Source organism: Phalangium opilio, unplaced genomic scaffold, assembly GCF_054372755.1.
Source record: "Phalangium opilio isolate 3A_F unplaced genomic scaffold, DU_Popi_V2 ptg000105l_1, whole genome shotgun sequence".
In the NCBI taxonomy this organism is placed as follows: domain Eukaryota; kingdom Metazoa; phylum Arthropoda; class Arachnida; order Opiliones; family Phalangiidae; genus Phalangium; species Phalangium opilio.
Genome location: NW_028324207.1, coordinates 4817584 through 4842114, shown reverse-complemented (window position 1 = coordinate 4842114; position 24531 = coordinate 4817584). Strand labels below are relative to the sequence as shown.

Below are 24531 nucleotides of genomic sequence, written 5' to 3'. Positions count from 1 at the left end.
ACCGAATGTCGGGAGGAAGTGGTTTGAAAACACTTAGGAATGGCGAAGGTCGCCTTAAATCTAACAGGTTATAATCTGCTAGATCCATTCGAATAAAATCGAGCGACTTTAGGCTATCGTTCGCCTCTCGAACTTTTCTCTGTTGCCAGAAATACACTTTTTTCCGTCTTTTGGGCGCGGATCAATGTCGGCTCTATGATTAATGACGATAAAGTTGGCGACGCTAATAAAACTCGGGTTCTTGACGATCCAGAAAGTTTGCCGCATCGAAAGATGTTGGTGCGTCTTCGGGGAGAAATTCTACCCCAAACTGGCCTGATTTTTATAAGCTCTTTAAGTAATAGTCGCTTCACGCCCGCGAAACTATTCCCTACTAGCCTGTAGCTTAAATAAAAAAGTGTCCTTCTTCGGAAGCTTATACAGCTTCTCCCGAGCTCTCTCTTTGATTCACCCCGCTCAAAATACAGTGACCTTCTTTCTTGGAGCTCTGACAAAGACTTCCCAAACTGTTCCTTTTGATATAGACTTTTTCTCAATCCTTGGCCTTCCTTGTGTACATCCTTCGCTTCCCTACGGGATGATGAAGTACGAAAAAGGGGATTCTATCGGTTATTAGGATTCGTTCTTTTTGCTGACGAAATCACTTATAATCAACACTTCGTTTAAGGCTAGGTTTCGTTTTTGTATTGGCTATGCCGAGAAGACGTTGACCACTCGCCAATTGCTAAAAATAAGGTCAAACTCCATTTGAACTTACTGCCGGCTCCTAATTGTCAAATGTTGAATACAGATTTCAATAAATCAGTATTTTCATACATTTAACATTATCTTTATTGAGTTATTGATAAATATAATGATAGTTAACTTATAAAGATTTGCTCCTGCTGTGTGGAAGTTCGTATTCCTTTCCGTGGGACGTCAGTTAAATGAGTAATTCAAGAAAGGGTTTCCCAAAGTTTTCCCAGTTGCGGCTACGTTATCCCCGATTTTAAATATGTAACAGTCTTTCTTTGTGAATCTTTTGAACTCTGCTGTATTAGAGATAATATCCTATAGATGCTTTTTTATTGTTATATTTTTAATATCGATATGCTTTACGTTTTCTCATTTAGTATATAAAACCAGTTGAATTCATGTTTGATATCGCAGTATGTTTCCGGATTTTGAGTAGTTTATTTGTTTAATAACGTTTATTCAATTTTAGTTTAACTTAGTGTTTCTTTAGTTTTGGCATGACCCAGTAACAGCAACACTCTCCGAGCGAGGTATGTCAAAGAGAACTTACATTAATACTGCGTTTGCATTACTATACTTATGTCTGTACTTGTTTGTGTGTGTGACAGTTGTTATACCAAAGTGGACCGCGTTCGAATTTTGCAAATCGGAGCTTGCATGTTCGCCATTTCTGAACCGCTGTCACAGTACAAGGAAATTTCGAAAATTGTTTTTCAATACGTTAGCTATTCAACTTGAGTGCAATTCACAGTTTTACTGGCGACTATTCCTTTATCCACCCTGTTGGTCGTCTGCATATACATATTTCAGTACGTATTGCCTTCTAACAACACCAACTGCTGGTATTTTTCAATCACACATAGACACTAATCTGAACTTATAGACTACTAACACTCCATTTGCTCCTCCTTGGCTGTGTCTATCCCAATCCCTATACTTTTTGAAAAAATGTCCATCTTTATTGTGGGATGTTTAAGTCATTTCTGAAAAGTTTCTCCTAATTTTGGAGGCGAGCACTTTTTTGTGATTGCTCTTGGTTCCAAGTTTTCATCTTTCGGCGGTACGATTTAACCTTTTAAGTAGCAATTTGGCCACAAGTAAATTTTTATCATCTTGAACTCTCTTTCTCCTGTTTCGCTCTCTTACCGTGAGGAACGAAAGTCTTTAAAAAAAAATAGAAAATGAGCATATCCCTTGCAAGAATTTCGCGCATTTATTTAATTTTTTCTACATTTGCTTTTATTTCAAATCAATAGGTGATGCTCGCCGAAACATCCTTTGTTAAATGATGATGTCACATTGTCGAAGGGGTTTTCGCAAGCGCTAACACAATCAGGCCAGGAAATGATAGCGCATAAATCATTTCTAGGTCGGAAGGCAAAGAAGGAATACGTCACTAACAGATCTTTTGCCTAGATGGCAGTGAATTCGAGAAATGCAATTGGAACGAAATTTGGAGCAACACTTAAAAGCTTTTGTATTTTGTATTTGTATTTCTTTATTTCAACCTTTATAATTATACATTTCGATTTATGGTTGGAGCATAGGTAGCAATAAGGTCGTATAATGTGAAAGTAATTTTACGTATGAAATATTCCCATGTTTGATTGTTGTCCCTTATTAAGGACTCGTCGTATGCGCGCGAAAATAAAAAGGTTATCGTTATCACTAGAAATGGTTGAACCACTATGGCTGACCGCGACGATTTATATCTTAAACCCAATGAGAAAGAGTAGTCTAGTAAATTTAAAAAATCTTTAAGCTTTCAAGAACGAAATAATTTTTCATGCGTTTCGGAAATCTATGCTTAGTGAAACATTTTATTGAAAGATAAAATTCAGGCTGAATTACTGAAAATATTTTTTCAAAAAGCTCTAGTGAATATTACGAGTTAGCTATTTTATACTATATTATATCTTATTTCTTAAGTCTAATTGAAGCTAATATTTTAAAAGAAGTTCATTAGTCTCTCAATAGTTTTAAATAAACGTATCATTTAATGACGCTTTACTGATTCAAGGATCAAAATGTTTTAACCCGTTCTAATAAAGTAGGTAAATGATAAAAGTTATTCCTTAGACTATGCATACAATTAAACGTAAGGCACTGGTGCTTAATTAAAAGGTAATCTAGATTATGTTGGCATCTTTGGTCAAATTGTAAAACATCGATTGTTCATTCCTCAATAGAACATCTGGAGAGTCGAATTCCACAATCCGACCCTGATCAAGAACCATCACCCTGAAGAGTTAAGATGTATCAAATTAGTTAATCATTTAACATCGATTTAATAGGTAGGAAAACTAACTTGTCGTAGTCCAAGATGGTGTTTATTCGGTGCGCGATGGTGATGATGGTAGAGTTGGCGAATTCCTTCTTGATGGTCTCTTGAATGAGATCATCAGTGTCCATGTCGACAGAGGCCGTCGCTTCGTCCAAGATCAGAATCTTGGTGTTTCTTAACAAGGCTCGAGCCAAGCAGACCAATTGACGCTGCCCGACGCTCAAATTCTGTCCTCCTTCAGCCACGGGGTGATCCAGTCCCTGCTCAAGTGACGCAACGAAGGACTTCAGGTGCGAGTGTTCCAGGGCGGCCCACAGTCGCTGGTCGTCTTGTTGACCGAAGGGATCCAGGTTGAGTCTGAGTGTGCCCGAGAAGAGAACGGGCTCTTGAGGTATGATGGTCAGCCTCGATCTCAAATTCGACAAGCCCAGCTTCTCAACCTCCACTCCGTCTATGACGATCTGACCACGCACCCCCTCGATTATTCGGAAGAGCGCCAGCGTTAGCGACGACTTTCCTGCGCCTGTCCGCCCCACCACGCCCACCCTCTCTCCGGCCTCAATCCTGACATCTATTTCTTTCAAGACCAAATCCAATCCTTCTCGGTATCTGGTGCTGTAGTCCTGGAATACGATTTGGCCTCGTTGAGGCCAGTCAGCTGGGGGTTGAGATTCTGGTTTCTCCCACTCGGCCTCTGACTCCAAACGACAGTATTCGTCAACTCTTTCTATGGAGACGACATTCGATTCCAAACCCGTAATGGAAGCAATAAAATATTTGATCGCCTGTAGAAGCTGTGAGATCAAAATATTAAAATTGTTCTGTATTTGTAGAAAATAAATAATTTTTCCACGTGACAGAAAAGCCAAAAGCGGTAACATAGTACCCTTAATTTTGGTGAAAAATGGGGACGAAAAGTAATTGTCTAACAATTAAGATGTTATCAATCTCATAATCGCGGGTTTTCATTCTTTAGAAGCGTTTACGTTAACTTCCATTTTCAGTTACGAACCTTTGAAAAAGAATTTTGATCGCAGTAGTGTACCGTGTACCTAACCTAAACTTAAATCGTCGCTAACCTTGCTTACAGCGATATTTTTCTTCGCTTCGATATATCAATGTCCCACTCAAACTCCTGCCTACAATTTAATCTCGAAATATTCTTCGTTAATTCAAAAACTATTGGTTCGTTTTGTATCGTGTCACTTTAGCAACGGTTCGATATCCCGCTGGTATCATGAGTTCAACAAAAAACCAGATGATATTTTTAACTTGTGAAATTGATTTTGATTTAATTGACTCGCTTCGTTTTTATTGCTAGCGCTTACTCGATCAGCATTAGCCAAGATCAATCCCGCAAAATCAGCTGACAGAGTCCCTTTGCTCAAAACTATGAATATTGCGGTGCAAAACATCAAGCAATTGCCCAAGATATTGTAGCGTACTGTCAGCCATCTGGAAAGAAATTGCATTTTATTGAATTGGAGAAACGAGTAGCCACTATGCTAGCTTTGCTTTGCTTCCAAGGGTAAAAATGTGGTGTAGACGATGCTTAAGCCGTCGCTTCGAAACAAAACAAAAACCAAAAAAAATAACGCAATTAAAAAATGATACATTTACAAAATTACCTTTGCGCCATGTTCATCATGTAGTTAGCGGCAGTGCATTCGTCGATCAGTTTCAGGAACTGACCTTCGAAGTTCTCTCCGGCATCACACGCCCTGATGACAGTGCTGCCAGCCACTGATCCGCCCACGTGCGAAAACAAGAAGGAATTTCTCAAGCTTGTTATCCGCTTGAATTGACGGTTGCTCGACATCAAGAAACGCTGCGAAAAATATGGAAAACAACAGTTTAAGAAGTAAATCCCAAGTGCCGCTATGAAGAGGTGCGTGCCTTCTAGAAAATTTTGCAGTGACAAATAATTTTTTATTGAAATGTATTAGTGCCAAAACACATTAAGCGCTCTAATATTTCAAACATTGTTAGGGTTATTTTAATTTCGCGGGGAAAGTTCTTGGTGGTGAAGTTTCAATTAGGACACTTTTAACGCCAAGGCCTCTTTCCCATCGCTTAATAAAAGTTTACAAAAAATCACCTAAAAATGTCTGTTAATATTAGGAAATGTCGATTATCATCTTGACTATTTTTAATGTTAATTGGTATGTCTACTATTTTTCAATATTCTCAGTTGAAGCGATCCAACTTTCAAGATCTGACCTAAAATAAACTCTCGAAATATTTAGGATCTCTCAATCGATACGAATTCCGTGTTTAAACACGCCAATTAACAAATGAAAAAAACAAGGTTTAACTTTCGAGGAGAGCAGTCGCACGAAAATCGCGCTCCGGAAAACACGGTTAAAAATGAGTGGACTTTGTAAAAAATGTAATGTTACGCTGGATAACCCTAAAGAAATTATCATGTGTACGGGAGATTGCCAAGGCTACTACCATGCGAAATGTACGGCACTCAAAACAGAGGATAATTTAAGAAAACTTGGAGCAAAAAAAGCCACATGGAAATGCTCAACATGTAAAAAAATTCCACCGAAAGAAGACGATCAGCAGCTAAGCCTTGGATCCATTGCTAACCAGATAAGTTTAATTCTAAATAAGTTAAACAAGTTGGATAGTATCGAAGATAAGTTAAATGACTTTGAACAAACAGTAGATTTTTGCTCCAGTAAAATAGATGATTTCCAAAAGGAAATGACTAGGCAATCCGACCTCTTAATAAATATTACGAAAGACAACCAGGACTTAAAAATCAAGAATAAAGAGCTAGAAGATAAAGTTAACCAACTTGAATTAGGCCTAGTAAATTTGGAACAAATGCAGCTAAACTGTCACCTTGAAGTGGCTGGTTTTAAGGAAACCCCGAATGAAGACCTTCGGGAAATCGTTAAATTACTATCAGAAGAAATTGGAGTAACTCTTCACAAAAAAGATATTGTAGATGTCTTCCGATACCCAAAATGGGTTAAAAAAGCAACTAGACCTAGGCCTATAACCATTAGGTTTGTTAATGAAGCAATTCGTTCATCATATCTCACCGCATTTAAAAAAATTAAAAGCCAAGGGTTATTGGCCTCTGACCTTCATAAAAACTTTGAAAACAAAAAAATATTTGTAAACGAACATTTAACGCCTACAAACCGAAAGCTTTTAATGATGTTAAGCAATATGCCACCCAAAATAATTTTGAATTCTTTTGGGTAGCCGACGGTAAAATCTATCTACGTAAAAATGAAGGAGATCAAGCGATTAACATAAAAAGTCAACGAACATTGAACCTACTCAAACCTTAAAAATATCAAATCGAAAAATAAATCTATTGATACTTAAAATATTTAATGAATAGTATAAGCAAGAACATTTCAAAAAATAAAATTAACGAATATTGCTCTAATAACGGGACTAATATATTTCATTTAAATATTAGAAGCTTAAACAAGAACTTTGATGAATTAACCATATTACTAGATTCAATGGATAAAAAATTTGATATAATAATCCTTTCAGAATGCTGGCTCAGAGATCTAGAAATTAGCCATTTCAACCTCTCTGGTTATAAATTATCTACAACAAAAAATTTGAAAAACCGTGCCGATGGCCTAGTAGTCTTTATTTCAAACCAAATTAATTTTGAACATCGGGAAATAGTTATACATGATTCTAATTGTTTAACCTTTAACTTTTATATTAATGAGTACCAATTTACCCTTTTATGTATATACCGATCACCAAGTTCGGACTTAACCAGTTTTTTAAAAGCCTTTGAAAATGAAGTGCGCTCCTACTCAACCCTCCCCAATGTAATAATCGTAGGAGATATGAATATTGACATACTAGAAAATAATACAAATAGCTTCTCAGATGAATACCTAAATATTCTTGCGTCCAGCCAATTTACAAGTTTAATAAATGATTCAACAAGAACCACAGAGTCTACTACGTCGTGTATTGATCATATTTTTCTTAAAGTTAATTCCCACGCACGACTATCAACATGCTCATATATAGTAAACACTTCAATTACTGATCATAAGCCAATTATTGTCGGCTTTTCTAAACTACAAATACCCCAAGCCGTTAAAACTCCAACCTCAATAGATCCACCCATTAATTTTAAAAAACTCAATTTTTTATTATCCCTTGAGAATTGGCTGAACATTCTTAATCAAGAGGATGCGAATAACGCTTGTACAAGATTTACAGAACACTTAAATTTTTACATAAACCTAGCAAGAAAACCATATAAACAAAATATTGAAAGCATAAATAATCATAGTGAGGTTACAAGGAAAAAACCTCGAAATCCATGGGTAACAATCGGTTTAATAAAAAGTATTGATACGAGAGATAAACTTAGGAAAAAACTACTAAAAGAGCCTTTAAACACGGATTTAAAAATACGATATAATAATTACCGAAACAAACTAAATACCCTTATAAAACATACGAGGAATCTCTACTATGAAAAAAAAGTCAGGAATGCTGGAACAGACAATAAAAAACTATGGAGGATTATAAATGATCTAAGAAATCCTAATAAAAAATATAAACAAGGGGTGGAAACCATAACAATTGGACAAACGAACTACAGTACAGACAAAGACACCAAGACTTGCAAATGAATTTAATAAATATTTCTCTAAAGTTGGTCCAACCTTGGCAGAAAACATTACTCGAACAAGGGATTTGAATTCACTAGGAGAAACTATTACTAAACAAAAGAGTGGCACCGAAAAGGGTAACTCTTTTTATTTAAACCCGGTAAACCCCACAGATATACTGAAATATATTCACACCTTAAAATCAACTAAATCCTGCGGGATTGACGGTCAGAGCTCCTCGCTATTTAAGAAAATTGCTACATATATAAGTAACCCTCTTGCACATATTGTTAACCTAAGCTTTTCGACTGGTGTATTTCCGGAAACGTGTAAAATTTCTTTAATAACCCCAATATTCAAAAATGGGGACCGAACTAAGATTTCTAACTATAGGCCGATATCGGTACTTACCACAATTTCTAAAATTATTGAGAAAAGCCTAAAAGACCAATTCGACAAGTTTCTGGAAAAATTTAGCCCCCTCTCGACAAACCAATATGGTTTCAGAAAGGGACTATCGACAGAAGATGCTCTACATTCGTTCAATAGTACAGTAGTAGAAAACCTTGATAGAGGAAAAAAAGTAATTGCTGTGTTCTTGGATTTGGCAAAAGCCTTTGACACGGTCAGTCATGACAAACTAATAGGAAAACTACAAAATATTGGTATACATGGTCTGCCTTTAGATTGGTTTAAAAGCTATCTTTCACAAAGAATAGCAAAAGTAAAAATTAATCAAGTAATAAGTGACCCTGAAAAATACACTTATGGGGTTCCACAAGGGTCCATTTTAGGACCAACCTTATTTTCAATTTATATAAATGAACTAATAGAACAGAACTACTCTGATCATACAATAGCTTATGCAGATGACACTATGTTAATATATACTGCCAACACATGGATTGAAGTTTATAAAAAAGCCAATAACGGTTTATGGCTGACCAACAATTGGCTAAGCGTAAACCTTCTTAGTTTAAACCCAAAAAAATCCAAACATTTAACATTCTCTATTACAAAAGCTGGTGAAACCGAATTGGATCAATTATATTTACATGAACATCAAACCTGTTTAAATACAAATTATACCTGTGATTGTCCAAAAATTATTCAATCTGACACTGTAGACTATCTGGGAGTTACGGTAGACAAACATTTAAAATGGAAGGCCCACATAACTCTCCTTAAAAAAAAACTTCGTTCGAGTCTCTTTAGCCTGAGCCAGTTTACCAATATTTTGGACCAAAAAACATTGAGATCAGTTTATTTTAGTCTTTTCCAGTCACTCATTACCTATGGAATAATTTGTTGGGGTAGTACATATGATACAACCCTAAATGATATAAGAATAATTCAAAATAGAGCAATTAAGAAATGCCTTAAAAGACCAATTATTTACCCAACTCAGTTGATATACACGGAACTAAATGTCCTACCCCTAAAACAACTTTTTCATAAAGCAGTTTTAATAATCTATTTCAAAAACTATGTGCAAAAGGAAAAACAAACCGAAACAATGGAAGATAGAGCTGAAACCCGGTTTTTATCTAATTTGAATAAGGCCATCCCAATGGTAAAAAAACTATTGCTCAAAAAAAATGCAAACACGTTAGCAATCGCACTTTATAATAATTTGCCCAAAAATATAAAAATTACCAGATCATTTGATGATTTTAAAAATAAATTAACCCTCTACCTAAAATTAAATTAAATAACAAAAAGTTCGAAATCTGGACTTTAAAATTACAATTTACAGAAAATATATATAAATAAACTTTCCAAATTATTTAAAAGAAAAACAAATAATTACAAATCCCCTCGAAAATTTGTCTGTCAGTGCTGTAGCACCTAACGTCACTATGACTAAAACCCACCACCAATATACAAGTCTCACTTAAATTGGTGGTTTGAGTACGTTACATAAGCGAGTAACGAAATTGTATTACAGTGTACTAATAAACAAAAAAAAAAACAAAAAAAAAAGTCATACTGAAAAATTACTTATGAATGGAGACTGAAATTCAGTTCTTACCTGAAGTAAAAGGTATCCAACGACCACAACAATGCAGGGAATTATGAATAAAGGTAAATATACAGCAATTCCTAAAGGGTAGACAACTAGAAATATCAATCCCCAACTGGTTAGCTCTAACGTTAAGGGTAATTGCTGGTCAAGGGCATCGATATCTTGAGAGAAACGATTCAGTATCCTTCCAACCGGGGTCGTGTCAAAGAAAGACATGGGAGAACGAAATACGCTGACGAGCATTACCCCATGTAGACAGTTTGCCGCTCGTAGACAACAAAAGATGTTCATGAGTATAACGATAAATGCCAACATGGCTTGGCCTAGACCAAGAACGATTAAGACCGCTATACGGGTTAATTTCAAGTCTGGGTTCGATTGAAAATCCTTCTTCGAATCCGCGCACCACAAAGACAGCCAGTACATTGACGCGAAATTAAGGACTACTGCACTGATCATTGTTACTTCGAAGATCGCAGACCACGTTATACCATATGATTTAAAATATTGTTTGTATTGTGATACGGATATCTGCAAATGCGCAAAAACTTTATCACGAGGGAAAATGTGTGTAGATTGTTTATGTTCTTAAGAAGCCAAGAAAAGGCCAATTTCTCCTTGTACTTTTAAAGATCACATACTTTTCCTTTTTTGAGCGTCTCTTTAGTCATGAGTTTAGCCTCATCTTTATTTGAGGCTTTTCCTTTCGATGCAAGATGAAATTTCTCAGTTTTTATATCCAAAGTACTAAAAAATTCGGAAATTAGCGAAAAGTCCTCAACTTGAAACAATCAATTAAATAAGGGCTATCTCTACAAACAGTACATACAATAAAATTCGTTCGGTTATTTTGTACAGTGCATGGTTTACTTTAATGAATAGAAGCTTAACGCGACGTATTGGCGGTAAAAAGTGTAGATTTACTCACGTGGCTTTCTCTTTCTTCCCGTCGCTCATGTCACTCATGTGTTGCCCGAAATAATCTTTGGCCATTCCCTGACGACTCATGATTTTGTCATAGGTTCCCCTCTCGATGATTCGTCCGTTGTTCATGAAGATGATCTCGTCAACCTCTCGGATGAAGTTCAAGTTGTGCGTCACTAAAACTCTCGTCTGTAAGAGATTGAATTGCTATTTGTCGAGTGAGCGAGGAACAACCAAACAGAAGCAATTTTCAAAAGCTACTCATTAGATTTTGTTTGCTATCGCTACTCATAGCATGAATATATTTTGATTTGCTTTGCGAGCCACCATCATTGAAGTAACGGGGATTTAATCAAAATCTTAGCAGCTTAAATAAAAATGTATATGTCAGTTTAAAACACAGGAAAGACACTGATTACTTTCCGTGCCACCATTTTCAACAACTATCGGGAATTAAAGGAAAGACATGTCGACCAATCATTAATGGATAGAGATGGGCCGATACCAGTTTAAATCGATACCGATATATCGGTTTAGCCAAATATCGGTACAAATACCAATATGTCATCAATATCGGCCCATCTCTACAGATGTTCCGATACCGTTATATCGGTTTAGCCAAATATCGGTACCGATACCGATATTGGTATCGGTATCGGCCTATCTCTATTAATGGATGCTAAGCGCTTTCATGCAAAGTATAAGAGTGGCGTTATTTACTTTCATTCGAAGTAATCCGTTTGGTCCGATGACTTCGTTGAAGAGATGTTTGGCAACGTGCGAGTCAACGGCCCCCAACGGGTCATCAAAGAGATAGACATCGTCATCACGATAAATTGCTCTGGCCACGTTGACCCTTTGCTTCTGACCACCACTCAAATTTATACCCTATCATGTAAAATTAGAAAACTAACACATTACTAGCACATCTATGGAACTATGAATAAAACGTCGCTACGACTGGTTTTCGAGTACAGCGCATTATTTTTTTAAGTCTATTTCCACAGCATCGAGAGAAACAGACATTATATTGGGCATGGGTTCGGTATGATCCACAGTACTATGTTAAGCGCGCAAAAACGGGAGAAACAGTGGAAGAAACGAGGTCGAAAGGGGTTAATTTAATTTCGTCTTGTCACGTGAATGCTTTTTATATGGAGATACCATTTTGCGCCCTCCCTCCAACACAAAACTCACTTATTTTCAAGGTCTCTCTTAACCTAGCTTTGGCAATGTATGCGGACAGGAATACCGTGTGTTCGGGGCTTTTCATCTCCCTCATTCCGATTTTGAGTTTTTTAAAGTAAACACTTATTTGGTGACTCCACCAGAACGAACTCTAGTTGAAACCACAAAAAAGGGTAAATAGACTCCGCCTCCGCCTAGGCACGCGATGGTACTAGGGCTGACTTTACTCTGAGGCGCGCGATGGTGCAAGGGCTGACTTCACTCTGAGGCGCGCGATGGTGCAAGGGCTGACTTCACTCTGAGGCGCGCGATGGTGCAAGGGCTGACTTCACTCTGAGGCACGCGATGGTGCAAGGGCTGACTTCACTCTGAGGCGCGCGATGGTGCAAGTAGAGCTCGGCATTATCTATCCATGATCCACGTTATTTTATTTTTATCCATACTCGAAAATTATCCACAGAACTTACATCTTAAATCGTATTATAATCCACAACTTTATTTATAAATAATCGGTTATCCACCAATTTGGATAGATAATGCCGAGCTCTAGGTGCAAGGGCTGACTTCACTCTGAGGCGCGCGATGGTGCAAGCGCTGACTTCACTCTGAGGCGCGCGATGGTGCAAGGGCTGACTTCACTCTGAGGCGCGCGATGGTGCAAGGGCTGACTTCACTCTGAGGCGCGCGATGGTGCAAGGGCTGACTTCACTCTGTGGCGCGCGATGGTGCAAGGGCTGACTTCACTCTGTGGCGCGCGATGGTGCAAGGGCTGACTTCACTCTGTGGCGCGCGATGGTGCAAGGGCTGACTTCACTCTGTGGCGCGCGATGGTGCAAGGGCTGACTTCACTCTGAGGCGCGCGATGGTGCAAGGGCTGACTTCACTCTGAGGCGCGCGATGGTGCAAGGCTGACTTCACTCTGAGGCGCGCGATGGTGCAAGGGCTGACTTCACTCTGAGGCGCGCGATGGTGCAAGGGCTGACTTCACTCTGAGGCGCGCGATGGTGCAAGGGCTGACTTCACTCTGAGGCGCGCGATGGTGCAAGGGCTGACTTCACTCTGAGCCGCGCTATGGTGCAAGGGCTGACTTCACTCTGAGGCGCGCGATGGTGCAAGTAGAGCTCGGCATTATCTATCCATTATCCACGTTATTTTATTTTTATCCATACTCGAAAATTATCCACAGAACTTACATCTTAAATCGTATTATAATCCACAACTTTATTTATAAATAATCGGTTATCCACCAATTTGGATAGATAATGCCGAGCTCTAGGTGCAAGGGCTGACTTCACTTTGAGGCGCGCGATGGTGCAAGGGCTGACTTCACTCTGAGGCGCGCGATGGTGCAAGGGCTGACTTATCTGAGGCGCGCGATGGTGCAAGGGCTGACTTCACTCTGAGGCGCGCGATGGTGCAAGGGCTGACTTCACTCTGAGGCGCGCGATGGTGCAAGGGCTGACTTCACTCTGAGGCGCGCGATGGTGCAAGGCTGACTTCACTCTGAGGCGCGCGATGGTGCAAGGGCTGACTTCACTCTGAGGCGCGCGATGGTGCAAGGGCTGACTTCACTCTGAGGCGCGCGATGGTGCAAGGGCTGACTTCACTCTGAGGCGCGCGATGGTGCAAGGGCTGACTTCACTCTGAGGCGCGCGATGTTGCAAGGGCTGACTTCACTCTGAGGCGCGCGATGGTGCAAGGGCTGACTTCACTCTGAGGCGCGCGATGGTGCAAGGGCTGACTTCACTCTGAGGCGCGCGATGGTGCAAGGGCTGACTTCACTCTGAGGCGCGCGATGGTGCAAGAGCTGACTTCACTCTGAGACGCGCGATGGTGCAAGGGCTGACTTCACTCTGAGGCGCGCGATGGTGCAAGGGCTGACTTCACTCTGAGGCGCGCGATGGTGCAAGGGCCGACTTCACTCTGAGGCGCGCGATGGTGCAAGGCTGACTTCACTCTGAGGCGCGCGATGGTGCAAGGGCTGACTTCACTCTGAGGCGCGCGATGGTGCAAGGGCTGACTTGACTCTGAGGCGCGCGATGGTGCAAGGGCTGACTTCACTCTGAGGCGCGCGATGGTGCAAGGGCTGACTTCACTCTGAGGCGCGCGATGGTGCAAGGGCTGACTTCACTCTGAGGCGCGCGATGGTGCAAGGGCTGACTTCACTCTGAGGCGCGCGATGGTGCAAGGGCTGACTTCACTCTGAGGCGCGCGATGGTGCAAGGGCTGACTTCACTCTGAGGCGCGCGATGGTGCAAGGCTGACTTCACTCTGAGGCGCGCGATGGTGCAAGGGCTGACTTCACTCTGAGGCCCGCGATGGTGCAAGGGCTGACTTCACTCTGAGGCGCGCGATGGTGCAAGGGCTGACTTCACTCTGAGGCGCGCGATGGTGCAAGGGCTGACTTCACTCTGAGGCGCGCGATGTTGCAAGGGCTGACTTCACTCTGAGGCGCGCGATGGTGCAAGGGCTGACTTCACTCTGAGGCGCGCGATGGTGCAAGGGCTGACTTCACTCTGAGGCGCGCGATGGTGCAAGGGCTGACTTCACTCTGAGGCGCGCGATGGTGCAAGAGCTGACTTCACTCTGAGACGCGCGATGGTGCAAGGGCTGACTTCACTCTGAGGCGCGCGATGGTGCAAGGGCTGACTTCACTCTGAGGCGCGCGATGGTGCAAGGGCCGACTTCACTCTGAGGCGCGCGATGGTGCAAGGCTGACTTCACTCTGAGGCGCGCGATGGTGCAAGGGCTGACTTCACTCTGAGGCGCGCGATGGTGCAAGGGCTGACTTGACTCTGAGGCGCGCGATGGTGCAAGGGCTGACTTCACTCTGTGGCGCGCGATGGTGCAAGGGCTGACTTCACTCTGAGGCGCGCGATGGTGCAAGGGCTGACTTCACTCTGAGGCGCGCGATGGTGCAAGGGCTGACTTCACTCTGAGGCGCGCGATGGTGCAAGGGCTGACTTCACTCTGAGGCGCGCGATGGTGCAAGGGCTGACTTCACTCTGAGGCGCGCGATGGTGCAAGGGCTGACTTCACTCTGAGGCGCGCGATGGTGCAAGGGCTGACTTCACTCTGAGGCGCGCGATGGTGCAAGGGCTGACTTCACTCTGAGGCGCGCGATGGTGCAAGGGCTGACTTCACTCTGAGCCGCGCTATGGTGCAAGGGCTGACTTCACTCTGAGGCGCGCGATGGTGCAAGTAGAGCTCGGCATTATCTATCCATTATCCACGTTATTTTATTTTTATCCATACTCGAAAATTATCCACAGAACTTACATCTTAAATCGTATTATAATCCACAACTTTATTTATAAATAATCGGTTATCCACCAATTTGGATAGATAATGCCGAGCTCTAGGTGCAAGGGCTGACTTCACTTTGAGGCGCGCGATGGTGCAAGGGCTGACTTCACTCTGAGGCGCGCGATGGTGCAAGGGCTGACTTATCTGAGGCGCGCGATGGTGCAAGGGCTGACTTCACTCTGAGGCGCGCGATGGTGCAAGGGCTGACTTCACTCTGAGGCGCGCGATGGTGCAAGGGCTGACTTCACTCTGAGGCGCGCGATGGTGCAAGGCTGACTTCACTCTGAGGCGCGCGATGGTGCAAGGGCTGACTTCACTCTGAGGCGCGCGATGGTGCAAGGGCTGACTTCACTCTGAGGCGCGCGATGGTGCAAGGGCTGACTTCACTCTGAGGCGCGCGATGGTGCAAGGGCTGACTTCACTCTGAGGCGCGCGATGTTGCAAGGGCTGACTTCACTCTGAGGCGCGCGATGGTGCAAGGGCTGACTTCACTCTGAGGCGCGCGATGGTGCAAGGGCTGACTTCACTCTGAGGCGCGCGATGGTGCAAGGGCTGACTTCACTCTGAGGCGCGCGATGGTGCAAGAGCTGACTTCACTCTGAGACGCGCGATGGTGCAAGGGCTGACTTCACTCTGAGGCGCGCGATGGTGCAAGGGCTGACTTCACTCTGAGGCGCGCGATGGTGCAAGGGCCGACTTCACTCTGAGGCGCGCGATGGTGCAAGGCTGACTTCACTCTGAGGCGCGCGATGGTGCAAGGGCTGACTTCACTCTGAGGCGCGCGATGGTGCAAGGGCTGACTTGACTCTGAGGCGCGCGATGGTGCAAGGGCTGACTTCACTCTGAGGCGCGCGATGGTGCAAGGGCTGACTTCACTCTGAGGCGCGCGATGGTGCAAGGGCTGACTTCACTCTGAGGCGCGCGATGGTGCAAGGGCTGACTTCACTCTGAGGCGCGCGATGGTGCAAGGGCTGACTTCACTCTGAGGCGCGCGATGGTGCAAGGGCTGACTTCACTCTGAGGCGCGCGATGGTGCAAGAGCTGACTTCACTCTGAGACGCGCGATGGTGCAAGGGCTGACTTCACTCTGAGGCGCGCGATGGTGCAAGGGCTGACTTCACTCTGAGGCGCGCGATGTTGCAAGGGCTGACTTCACTCTGAGGCGCGCGATGGTGCAAGGGCTGACTTCACTCTGAGGCGCGCGATGGTGCAAGAGCTGACTTCACTCTGAGACGCGCGATGGTGCAAGAGCTGACTTCACTCTGAGACGCGCGATGGTGCAAGGGCTGACTTCACTCTGAGGCGCGCGATGGTGCAAGTAGAGCTCGGCATTATCTATCCATGATCCACGTTATTTTATTTTTATCCATACTCGAAAATTATCCACAGAACTTACATCTTAAATCGTATTATAATCCACAACTTTATTTATAAATAATCGGTTATCCACCAATTTGGATAGATAATGCCGAGCTCTAGGTGCAAGGGCTGACTTCACTCTGAGGCGCGCGATGGTGCAAGCGCTGACTTCACTCTGAGGCGCGCGATGGTGCAAGGGCTGACTTCACTCTGAGGCGCGCGATGGTGCAAGGGCTGACTTCACTCTGAGGCGCGCGATGGTGCAAGGGCTGACTTCACTCTGTGGCGCGCGATGGTGCAAGGGCTGACTTCACTCTGTGGCGCGCGATGGTGCAAGGGCTGACTTCACTCTGTGGCGCGCGATGGTGCAAGGGCTGACTTCACTCTGTGGCGCGCGATGGTGCAAGGGCTGACTTCACTCTGAGGCGCGCGATGGTGCAAGGGCTGACTTCACTCTGAGGCGCGCGATGGTGCAAGGCTGACTTCACTCTGAGGCGCGCGATGGTGCAAGGGCTGACTTCACTCTGAGGCGCGCGATGGTGCAAGGGCTGACTTCACTCTGAGGCGCGCGATGGTGCAAGGGCTGACTTCACTCTGAGGCGCGCGATGGTGCAAGGGCTGACTTCACTCTGAGCCGCGCTATGGTGCAAGGGCTGACTTCACTCTGAGGCGCGCGATGGTGCAAGTAGAGCTCGGCATTATCTATCCATTATCCACGTTATTTTATTTTTATCCATACTCGAAAATTATCCACAGAACTTACATCTTAAATCGTATTATAATCCACAACTTTATTTATAAATAATCGGTTATCCACCAATTTGGATAGATAATGCCGAGCTCTAGGTGCAAGGGCTGACTTCACTTTGAGGCGCGCGATGGTGCAAGGGCTGACTTCACTCTGAGGCGCGCGATGGTGCAAGGGCTGACTTATCTGAGGCGCGCGATGGTGCAAGGGCTGACTTCACTCTGAGGCGCGCGATGGTGCAAGGGCTGACTTCACTCTGAGGCGCGCGATGGTGCAAGGCTGACTTCACTCTGAGGCGCGCGATGGTGCAAGGGCTGACTTCACTCTGAGGCGCGCGATGGTGCAAGGGCTGACTTCACTCTGAGGCGCGCGATGGTGCAAGGGCTGACTTCACTCTGAGGCGCGCGATGGTGCAAGGGCTGACTTCACTCTGAGGCGCGCGATGTTGCAAGGGCTGACTTCACTCTGAGGCGCGCGATGGTGCAAGGGCTGACTTCACTCTGAGGCGCGCGATGGTGCAAGGGCTGACTTCACTCTGAGGCGCGCGATGGTGCAAGGGCTGACTTCACTCTGAGGCGCGCGATGGTGCAAGAGCTGACTTCACTCTGAGACGCGCGATGGTGCAAGGGCTGACTTCACTCTGAGGCGCGCGATGGTGCAAGGGCTGACTTCACTCTGAGGCGCGCGATGGTGCAAGGGCCGACTTCACTCTGAGGCGCGCGATGGTGCAAGGCTGACTTCACTCTGAGGCGCGCGATGGTGCAAGGGCTGACTTCACTCTGAGGCGCGCGATGGTGCAAGGGCTGACTTGACTCTGAGGCGCGCGATGGTGCAAGGGCTGACTTCACTCTGAGGCGCGCGATGGTGCAAGGGCTGACTTCACTCTGAGGCGCGCGATGGTGCAAGGGCTGACTTCACTCTGAGGCGCGCGATGGTGCAAGGGCTGACTTCACTCTGAGGCGCGCGATGGTGCAAGGGCTGACTTCACTCTGAGGCGCGCGATGGTGCAAGGGCTGACTTCACTCTGAGGCGCGCGATGGTGCAAGGGCTGACTTCACTCTGAGGCGCGCGATGGTGCAAGAGCTGACTTCACTCTGAGACGCGCGATGGTGCAAGGGCTGACTTCACTCTGAGGCGCGCGATGGTGCAAGGGCTGACTTCACTCTGAGGCGCGCGATGGTGCAAGGGCTGACTTCACTCTGAGGCGCGCGATGTTGCAAGGGCTGACTTCACTCTGAGGCGCGCGATGGTGCAAGGGCTGACTTCACTCTGAGGCGCGCGATGGTGCAAGAGCTGACTTCACTCTGAGACGCGCGATGGTGCAAGAGCTGACTTCACTCTGAGACGCGCGATGGTGCAAGGGCTGACTTCACTCTGAGGCGCGCGATGGTGCAAGGGCTGACTTCACTCTGAGGCGCGCGATGGTGCAAGGGCTGACTTCACTCTGAGGCGCGCGATGGTGCAAGGGCTGACTTCACTCTGAGGCGCGCGATGGTGCAAGGGCTGACTTCACTCTGAGGCGCGCGATGGTGCAAGGGCTGACTTCACTCTGAGGCGCGCGATGGTGCAAGGTTTGACTTCACTCTGAGGCGCGCGATGGTGCAAGGTTTGACTTCACTCTGAGGCGCGCGATGGTGCAAGGGCTGGTGCTAAAGGCTAGCTTTCCTTCTAAAGATATAAGCTGTCTGCTACGAGTTCTACTGTTAAGACAGTCTCTCTCAGAACTGGAGGTATGACGTCTAGTAAAGAAATTTTTACCTTGTGCTAGCTTTTTTTAGCCCCTATTGTTTCATTTTCTTTATTATCTTACATATCCAGCACGAGTGCCCTTTCTGCCAGGGCAGCTTGTTAATCTCTCGCAGTGGGCCAATCGGAACAAACGTGTTCGCAATTCCCGGAACGCGTTTGCAGTTCAAAGAAATACCGAAAATTGTATTTCATTACGATTTTTATCTCACTGAAGCGCCACTAAATAACTAGGCATTATAGTCCAGCAATTTTAAACCATAATAATTTTAATCTATAAAACACACACCAATCTGTACTTATTGGCTTCTAACATCAACACCATGCTCTATTCCTTCGTCAAACAGGGCTTTCACCTAAGGTTCACGAAATTGCGGTTTTTCTTATCAATTTCTTCGAATCAGTCGCTAGAAGTCAAACGTCAACAATAGTTATGTTTAAATTTATTTTAAGGGTAACATTTCTTAAAATTTGGAAAAACACCTAACTCGAGTTTGTTCCCTCCTTAAATTCTGAGGAATTTCTCGGGTTCTTAGAATACTCATGGCCTAAAGTGTGAAAAATTTTAAAGGGAGCGGCATATCGGCACTACTAGGCAAATAAAAGTATCTCTTGAGCCCGATTTCTCTTAAGTGCTTAAGGGGAAAAAAGACGTTCCGCCAAAGACTAATGGTGGACACTTTATAATAAGAAAATTATAATTCATACTCTTTCTCCGATTTCCGTTTCGTCGTCAGCGGGTAGCTGGTCGAGGTCCGGTTGTAGGGCGCATGCGCGAATAACGTTGTTGTATCTTCCCTGGTTCATGTCATTGACGAAGAGTATGTTCTCTTTGAGTGAGGCGTTCTGTATCCAGGGTTGTTGAGTGACGTATCCCACTCTCCCGGCCACTCTCACCTCCCCCTCCACCTTCTGCATCTCAGAAACAATAGCGGACAAGAGGGATGACTTGCCACAGCCCACCGGACCCACTACGGCCACCAATGATCCACGGGACACTTTCAAATTGATATCCCGAAGAGACGCTCCAGCCGACTCTTCCGGTTTCCAATGAAACGTTCCCTTTATAATCTCAATAACTGAAATTTTCACAGAAGTAAATTTATGTAAACACTTGCGAGTAAAAAATATTTTAAAACAATCTGAAAGCGACTTCAGGCTTGCTTCTTTAAGTACGACATGTTGATTAGCTTAATTTACAAATAAGACTTTAAAAGCCTGAGATAGTTGAGTCTTTACGGGATTTCCTTCTAAAATTGATTATTGTGCTAAGCCAGAATTCCTTTTGATCTGCGGTTTCATGAGAGTAAACCTGATATTTTAGGAGAACATATTTTATTTACACAACAACCCGGGATTGGTGGGTTAAGTTGTGAAGACGTTCCTTCGATTGCCTCTTTCTCAGCGCTCAAGTTAGCGCTTCTACCATTTAACCACGATTAATTTTCAGCTTAACTTTTCCCGCTTTTATAAGAATAGTTGCCTGAATTAACAAGCGGATCCATCTTCCGTAATTGGCATACCATATTGGGCGTCGCTAGCCATCTGCTTCACGTAATGTTTGGTTTCTCGACGACTCAACAAGTTTGCAATTCTTCTTACCGATACGTGTGTCTGTAAAGAACTTAGCAAATTTGCGCCATTTTGAGATATTTTAACTAAAGGGAAGGTCAACGTGAAAAATACTGCAGGCTTTTTTAATAAAAGAATACCTATTTGTTTTGAAAGTGGAAGGGATTTCCACACTGAGCCTTTGGCTTGTTAACAGGTGGGTCCCTTTGAAATGCATAGAGGGGTGGTGGCTAGCCGCTATGCCACAGCTATCTACAGCGCCCTATACTAATTATTACCGTTAACCTCAGCAAGTTTTGATGGAAAGGAGAAACCGGGTTAGACCGCGGAGGAAAACTCCTTTTAACAAACGGGGAGAGAACTTGCAAACTCTACGCAGAAGGATTTGTTTCCAGATTTTCACCCGGTGCCACAGTCCGGGATCGAACCCGGGATCTTCTTGCTGTGAGGCAAAAGCGCTAACAGCTTCGCCACCAAACCTTGAGGGGTTCATAGCCTCAAAAAAAATTACAAATAGGCTCAGTTGAAGCTTTCGCTAATTTTGCACTTAAAACCAGGCTCATCTCGAGGCTCACTTTGATTGTGACGGATTGGGAGCTTGTAAGCAAAACATGAGAAAGATATTAAAATTTTCCAAAATCAAGAAATTTTCAAATCTTTTTTCATCGGAAAACAGTTTTAATTTTTAGTAGATGCTAATAGTAGATTTATCTTTTGACCCTCCCTTACACCGTTCTTACCAAAACTATGGTATTTACTAAATCAGCAAACGTAAACATTGACGTCGCTAATAATCGTACCAACTGAAAGGAGACGAAAGCTTTCCTCGAGGTGAGGACGTTGTCGTCGTCAATTAATACGTACATGGCGAAACACGGTGTTGTAATCTGAAATATTTAGAAACAATTAGAGATGGGCCGATACCGATCCCATATCGGTATCGGTACCGATATTTGACTTTAACCGATATATCGGTATCGGTTAAAAATGAACCGATATTTCTACCCGATATTTTTTAAGGACAAATATCGGTTCATTTTCAAGCAATACCGATATATCGTTTAAAGTCAAATATCGGTACCGATACCGATATGGGATCGGTATCGGCCCATCTCTACAACATATATTATAGCATCTATTTTCTTATTGATATCGGTTAATATATCGGTATCGGTTTAATATCGGTTTATTCGAAGGATCGGGTAAAATATCGGTATCGGTACGTATCGGTTTCCCAAGTATCGAATGATATCGGTATCGGTTAAAACTGGTATCGGCCCATCTCTAGAAACAATGTCCGTGAGAAGAGAATCACTATGACGACCAAGAGTGAAACCAACTTCGACTCTGGTCTTATTTCCTCGCTGATTGAGCCTGATAAAACGTAGACATTTCAGGGCCGTCTGCCTTTTTGAATCGAGTGCGAACTCTCAAAGAAGAAAGTAACACGGTGCTGAAATCTCTACACCTCTGTGCCCCCTTGATCGATTATAATCATTATGGCATTGGTAAGTTTTTACGTTCGTACCAAAACCGGTATGAGGAGAGATATAATTCCATTTATTCCTTCGAAGAGGCCTTGTTTCTTCATGAGTGCAATTTCTTTCTTCCTGATTTCAAGAACGATTTTTTCAAATGATCTCTCCCAGGCGTACAACTTCAAGACACGGATTCCGTTCAAGATTTCGCTCATCATTTTCATTCTTTTGTCCTTCTGCTTCATCAGCTCAGTCTAATAAACGAGATGATTAAAGAAATCAATCACAGAAACTTAGGAGCTGGTGATATTGTCGGCTAGTAAAAGCTAATATTCCCCTAAATAAAGCTCATTAGGCGAACTGCCGTAGCTTAACAGGCGAGCTCCAAGAATCTAGGTAATTGCAAGAAACCCTGCGGCGTACGATCTGCTCTTCTTACTGATAGGTACTAGTATCATATCGCGCTAACGCTGTACCATCTGTGCTTTTTGTACCAGGGAGGAGTAGAGAAGGTGAAGATGTGTTGAAGCTTTATTTGACTGACAACCACGCACCTTAACTCCCACAACTGAAAAAAGTAAAATCTGAATATCGCTTATCACGTGGCAACAGAATCATATTTCCCGCAAATTCGCACTACCCTACGAACTGCCCTCTCGTGAGAATCTTGGTTGAAGTTGGTCAGTCAGTAAGAGATTTTTTAAATTAGTTTATACAGTATTTTGGGTAATTCAATATAGAATCAGAAACCCACGTGACAGGGAACCGATTTTAGTTCCTCTCCCACTTTAGGCTCGCAGTGAAGAATTCAAGTTCATCTCTCGATACGGCTCTTTTTCTACTCCTTCCTGAATGTACTAACCGAGTTTTCTGTCGCTACTGTAAGCACTGTGAGAACGATCTATTACAGAACAAGCTCGAGCCTATATTTGAGGAGTTTGTTTATTCGAGCCCTTGCTCGATAAATAATTTTCCACCAAGGACGCGTGTGCGGACGATGGAGGAGAATGCCTTCCGTTTTTGCTTTTTCCTCCGGCAACATATTTGCTAAGTGTGGTTATGTAACCAGAGCTAGCATTGCGCTTCTGTTTTGCATGGGTTAATATTTCATTGACGAGTTCTACTGGAGATAGTTTTTTATTTATACGTATGATTCCCATTACGATCTAGTGGTGATTAAGTTCATAATATTTACCTGCAATTCTTTGTATTTCTTGATGCTGAGATAGTTCAGTGGAAGAAGAAAGGCAATAGGTATGACACCAGCAAAGGCTGAATAGCCCAGCTCTTGATACATGAAGGCGAAGCAAAGTACTAATTGTATCGGGACCGACCACAAGAGGCCCAGTTGCGGCGACAGAATTTGGAATCTGTTCGTGTCGACGTACATTGTGTTCAGTATTTCACCCATTGTCAGGTCACGTCTATCGGTGCTCGTCAAACGAAATGTCTGCTTCGACGAAACTCATTAATGAACTAGCGTCCCACCATCACGATAACACTAACTTACTTTTTTGTACAGAACGTGCATGGTGGCAGATTTGAGTCTCAGTCCTAGTTTGGTGTGGAAAATGGCGCTGCCTTCTTGTAACAAAGATTGAGCAAGACCGGCCAAACCGTAAAGGCAAACGAAGAAAATCCCTTTCCACAAAGGATCTTCACTTGTCGAGTAATCTATAATGGAACTGTAGACAAAAGTTTGCAAACTGGTTAACTTGGTTGAGTCGGTTCCAAAATTTACTTTAAACATTGCAGCGTGGCCAGCCACTTGCAACCTCAACATCTGTTAGAATCCGGAACAGGAAAATTTGGTCTCGCCGAATTGGTCTCGCCGATTTGGTCGCGGGACTAATTGGTCTCACCGATTTGGTCTCGGTACTATTTGGTCTCGTGATTTTTTGGTCTCGGGACTATTTGGTCTCGTGATTTTTTGGTCTCGGGACTATTTGGTATCGTGATTATTTGGTCTCGGGACTATTTGGTTTCGTGATTATTTGGTCTCGGGGCTATTTGGTATGGTGATTATTTGGTCTCGTGACTATTTGGTATCGTGATTATTTGGTATCGTGATTATTTGCTTACCTAATTAGTTGCCTTCTTTTCAAAAGCAATGGACCCAATAATTCGTTGCCTTCTTTTCAAAAGCAATGGACCCAATAATTCGTTGCCACCTTTTCTAAAATATTCTCCTATTAATTAGTTGCCACCTTTTCCTAAATATTCTCCTATTAATTAGTTGCCACCTTTTCCAAAATATTCTGCTATTAATTAGCTGCTATCTTTTCCAAAATATTCTGCTGTTAATTAGCTGCTACCTTTTCCAAAATATTCTCCTATTTATTAGCTGCCACCTTTTCCAAAACATTCTCCTACTAATTAGCTGCCACCTTTTCCAAAATATTCTCCTATTTATTAGCTGCCACCTTTTCCAATACATTCTCCTACTAATTAGCTGCCAACTTTTCCAAAATATTCTCCTAATAGTTAGCTGCCACCTTTTCCAAAATATTCTGCTATTAATTAGCTGCCACCTTTTCCAAAATATT

General features: G+C 43.5%; 2 protein-coding genes across 2 annotated transcripts; both read right to left on the bottom strand.

Moving 5' to 3' along the window:
* Positions 1 to 2864: 2864 nt before the first annotated feature.
* On the bottom strand, positions 2865 to 22463 carry LOC149627446 (ATP-binding cassette sub-family C member 1-like). Its single transcript, XM_089851684.1, has 12 exons — positions 22036 to 22463; positions 21248 to 21394; positions 20429 to 20549; positions 19644 to 20014; positions 11309 to 11476; positions 10593 to 10777; positions 10302 to 10411; positions 9671 to 10212; positions 4648 to 4847; positions 4348 to 4474; positions 3044 to 3813; positions 2865 to 2976 (listed from the first exon to the last, which is right to left on the bottom strand). Exons 1-12 carry the CDS (start codon positions 22228 to 22230, stop codon positions 2865 to 2867), a joined length of 3048 nt encoding a protein of 1015 aa, XP_089707810.1. The 5' UTR covers positions 22231 to 22463.
* Positions 22279 to 23768, bottom strand: LOC149627445 (multidrug resistance protein mrp-7-like). Its single transcript, XM_089851683.1, has 3 exons — positions 23496 to 23768; positions 23181 to 23435; positions 22279 to 22311 (listed from the first exon to the last, which is right to left on the bottom strand). The coding sequence occupies exons 1-3, from the start codon at positions 23766 to 23768 to the stop codon at positions 22279 to 22281; spliced, it is 561 nt and encodes a 186-aa protein (XP_089707809.1).
* Positions 23769 to 24531: the final 763 nt, after the last annotated feature.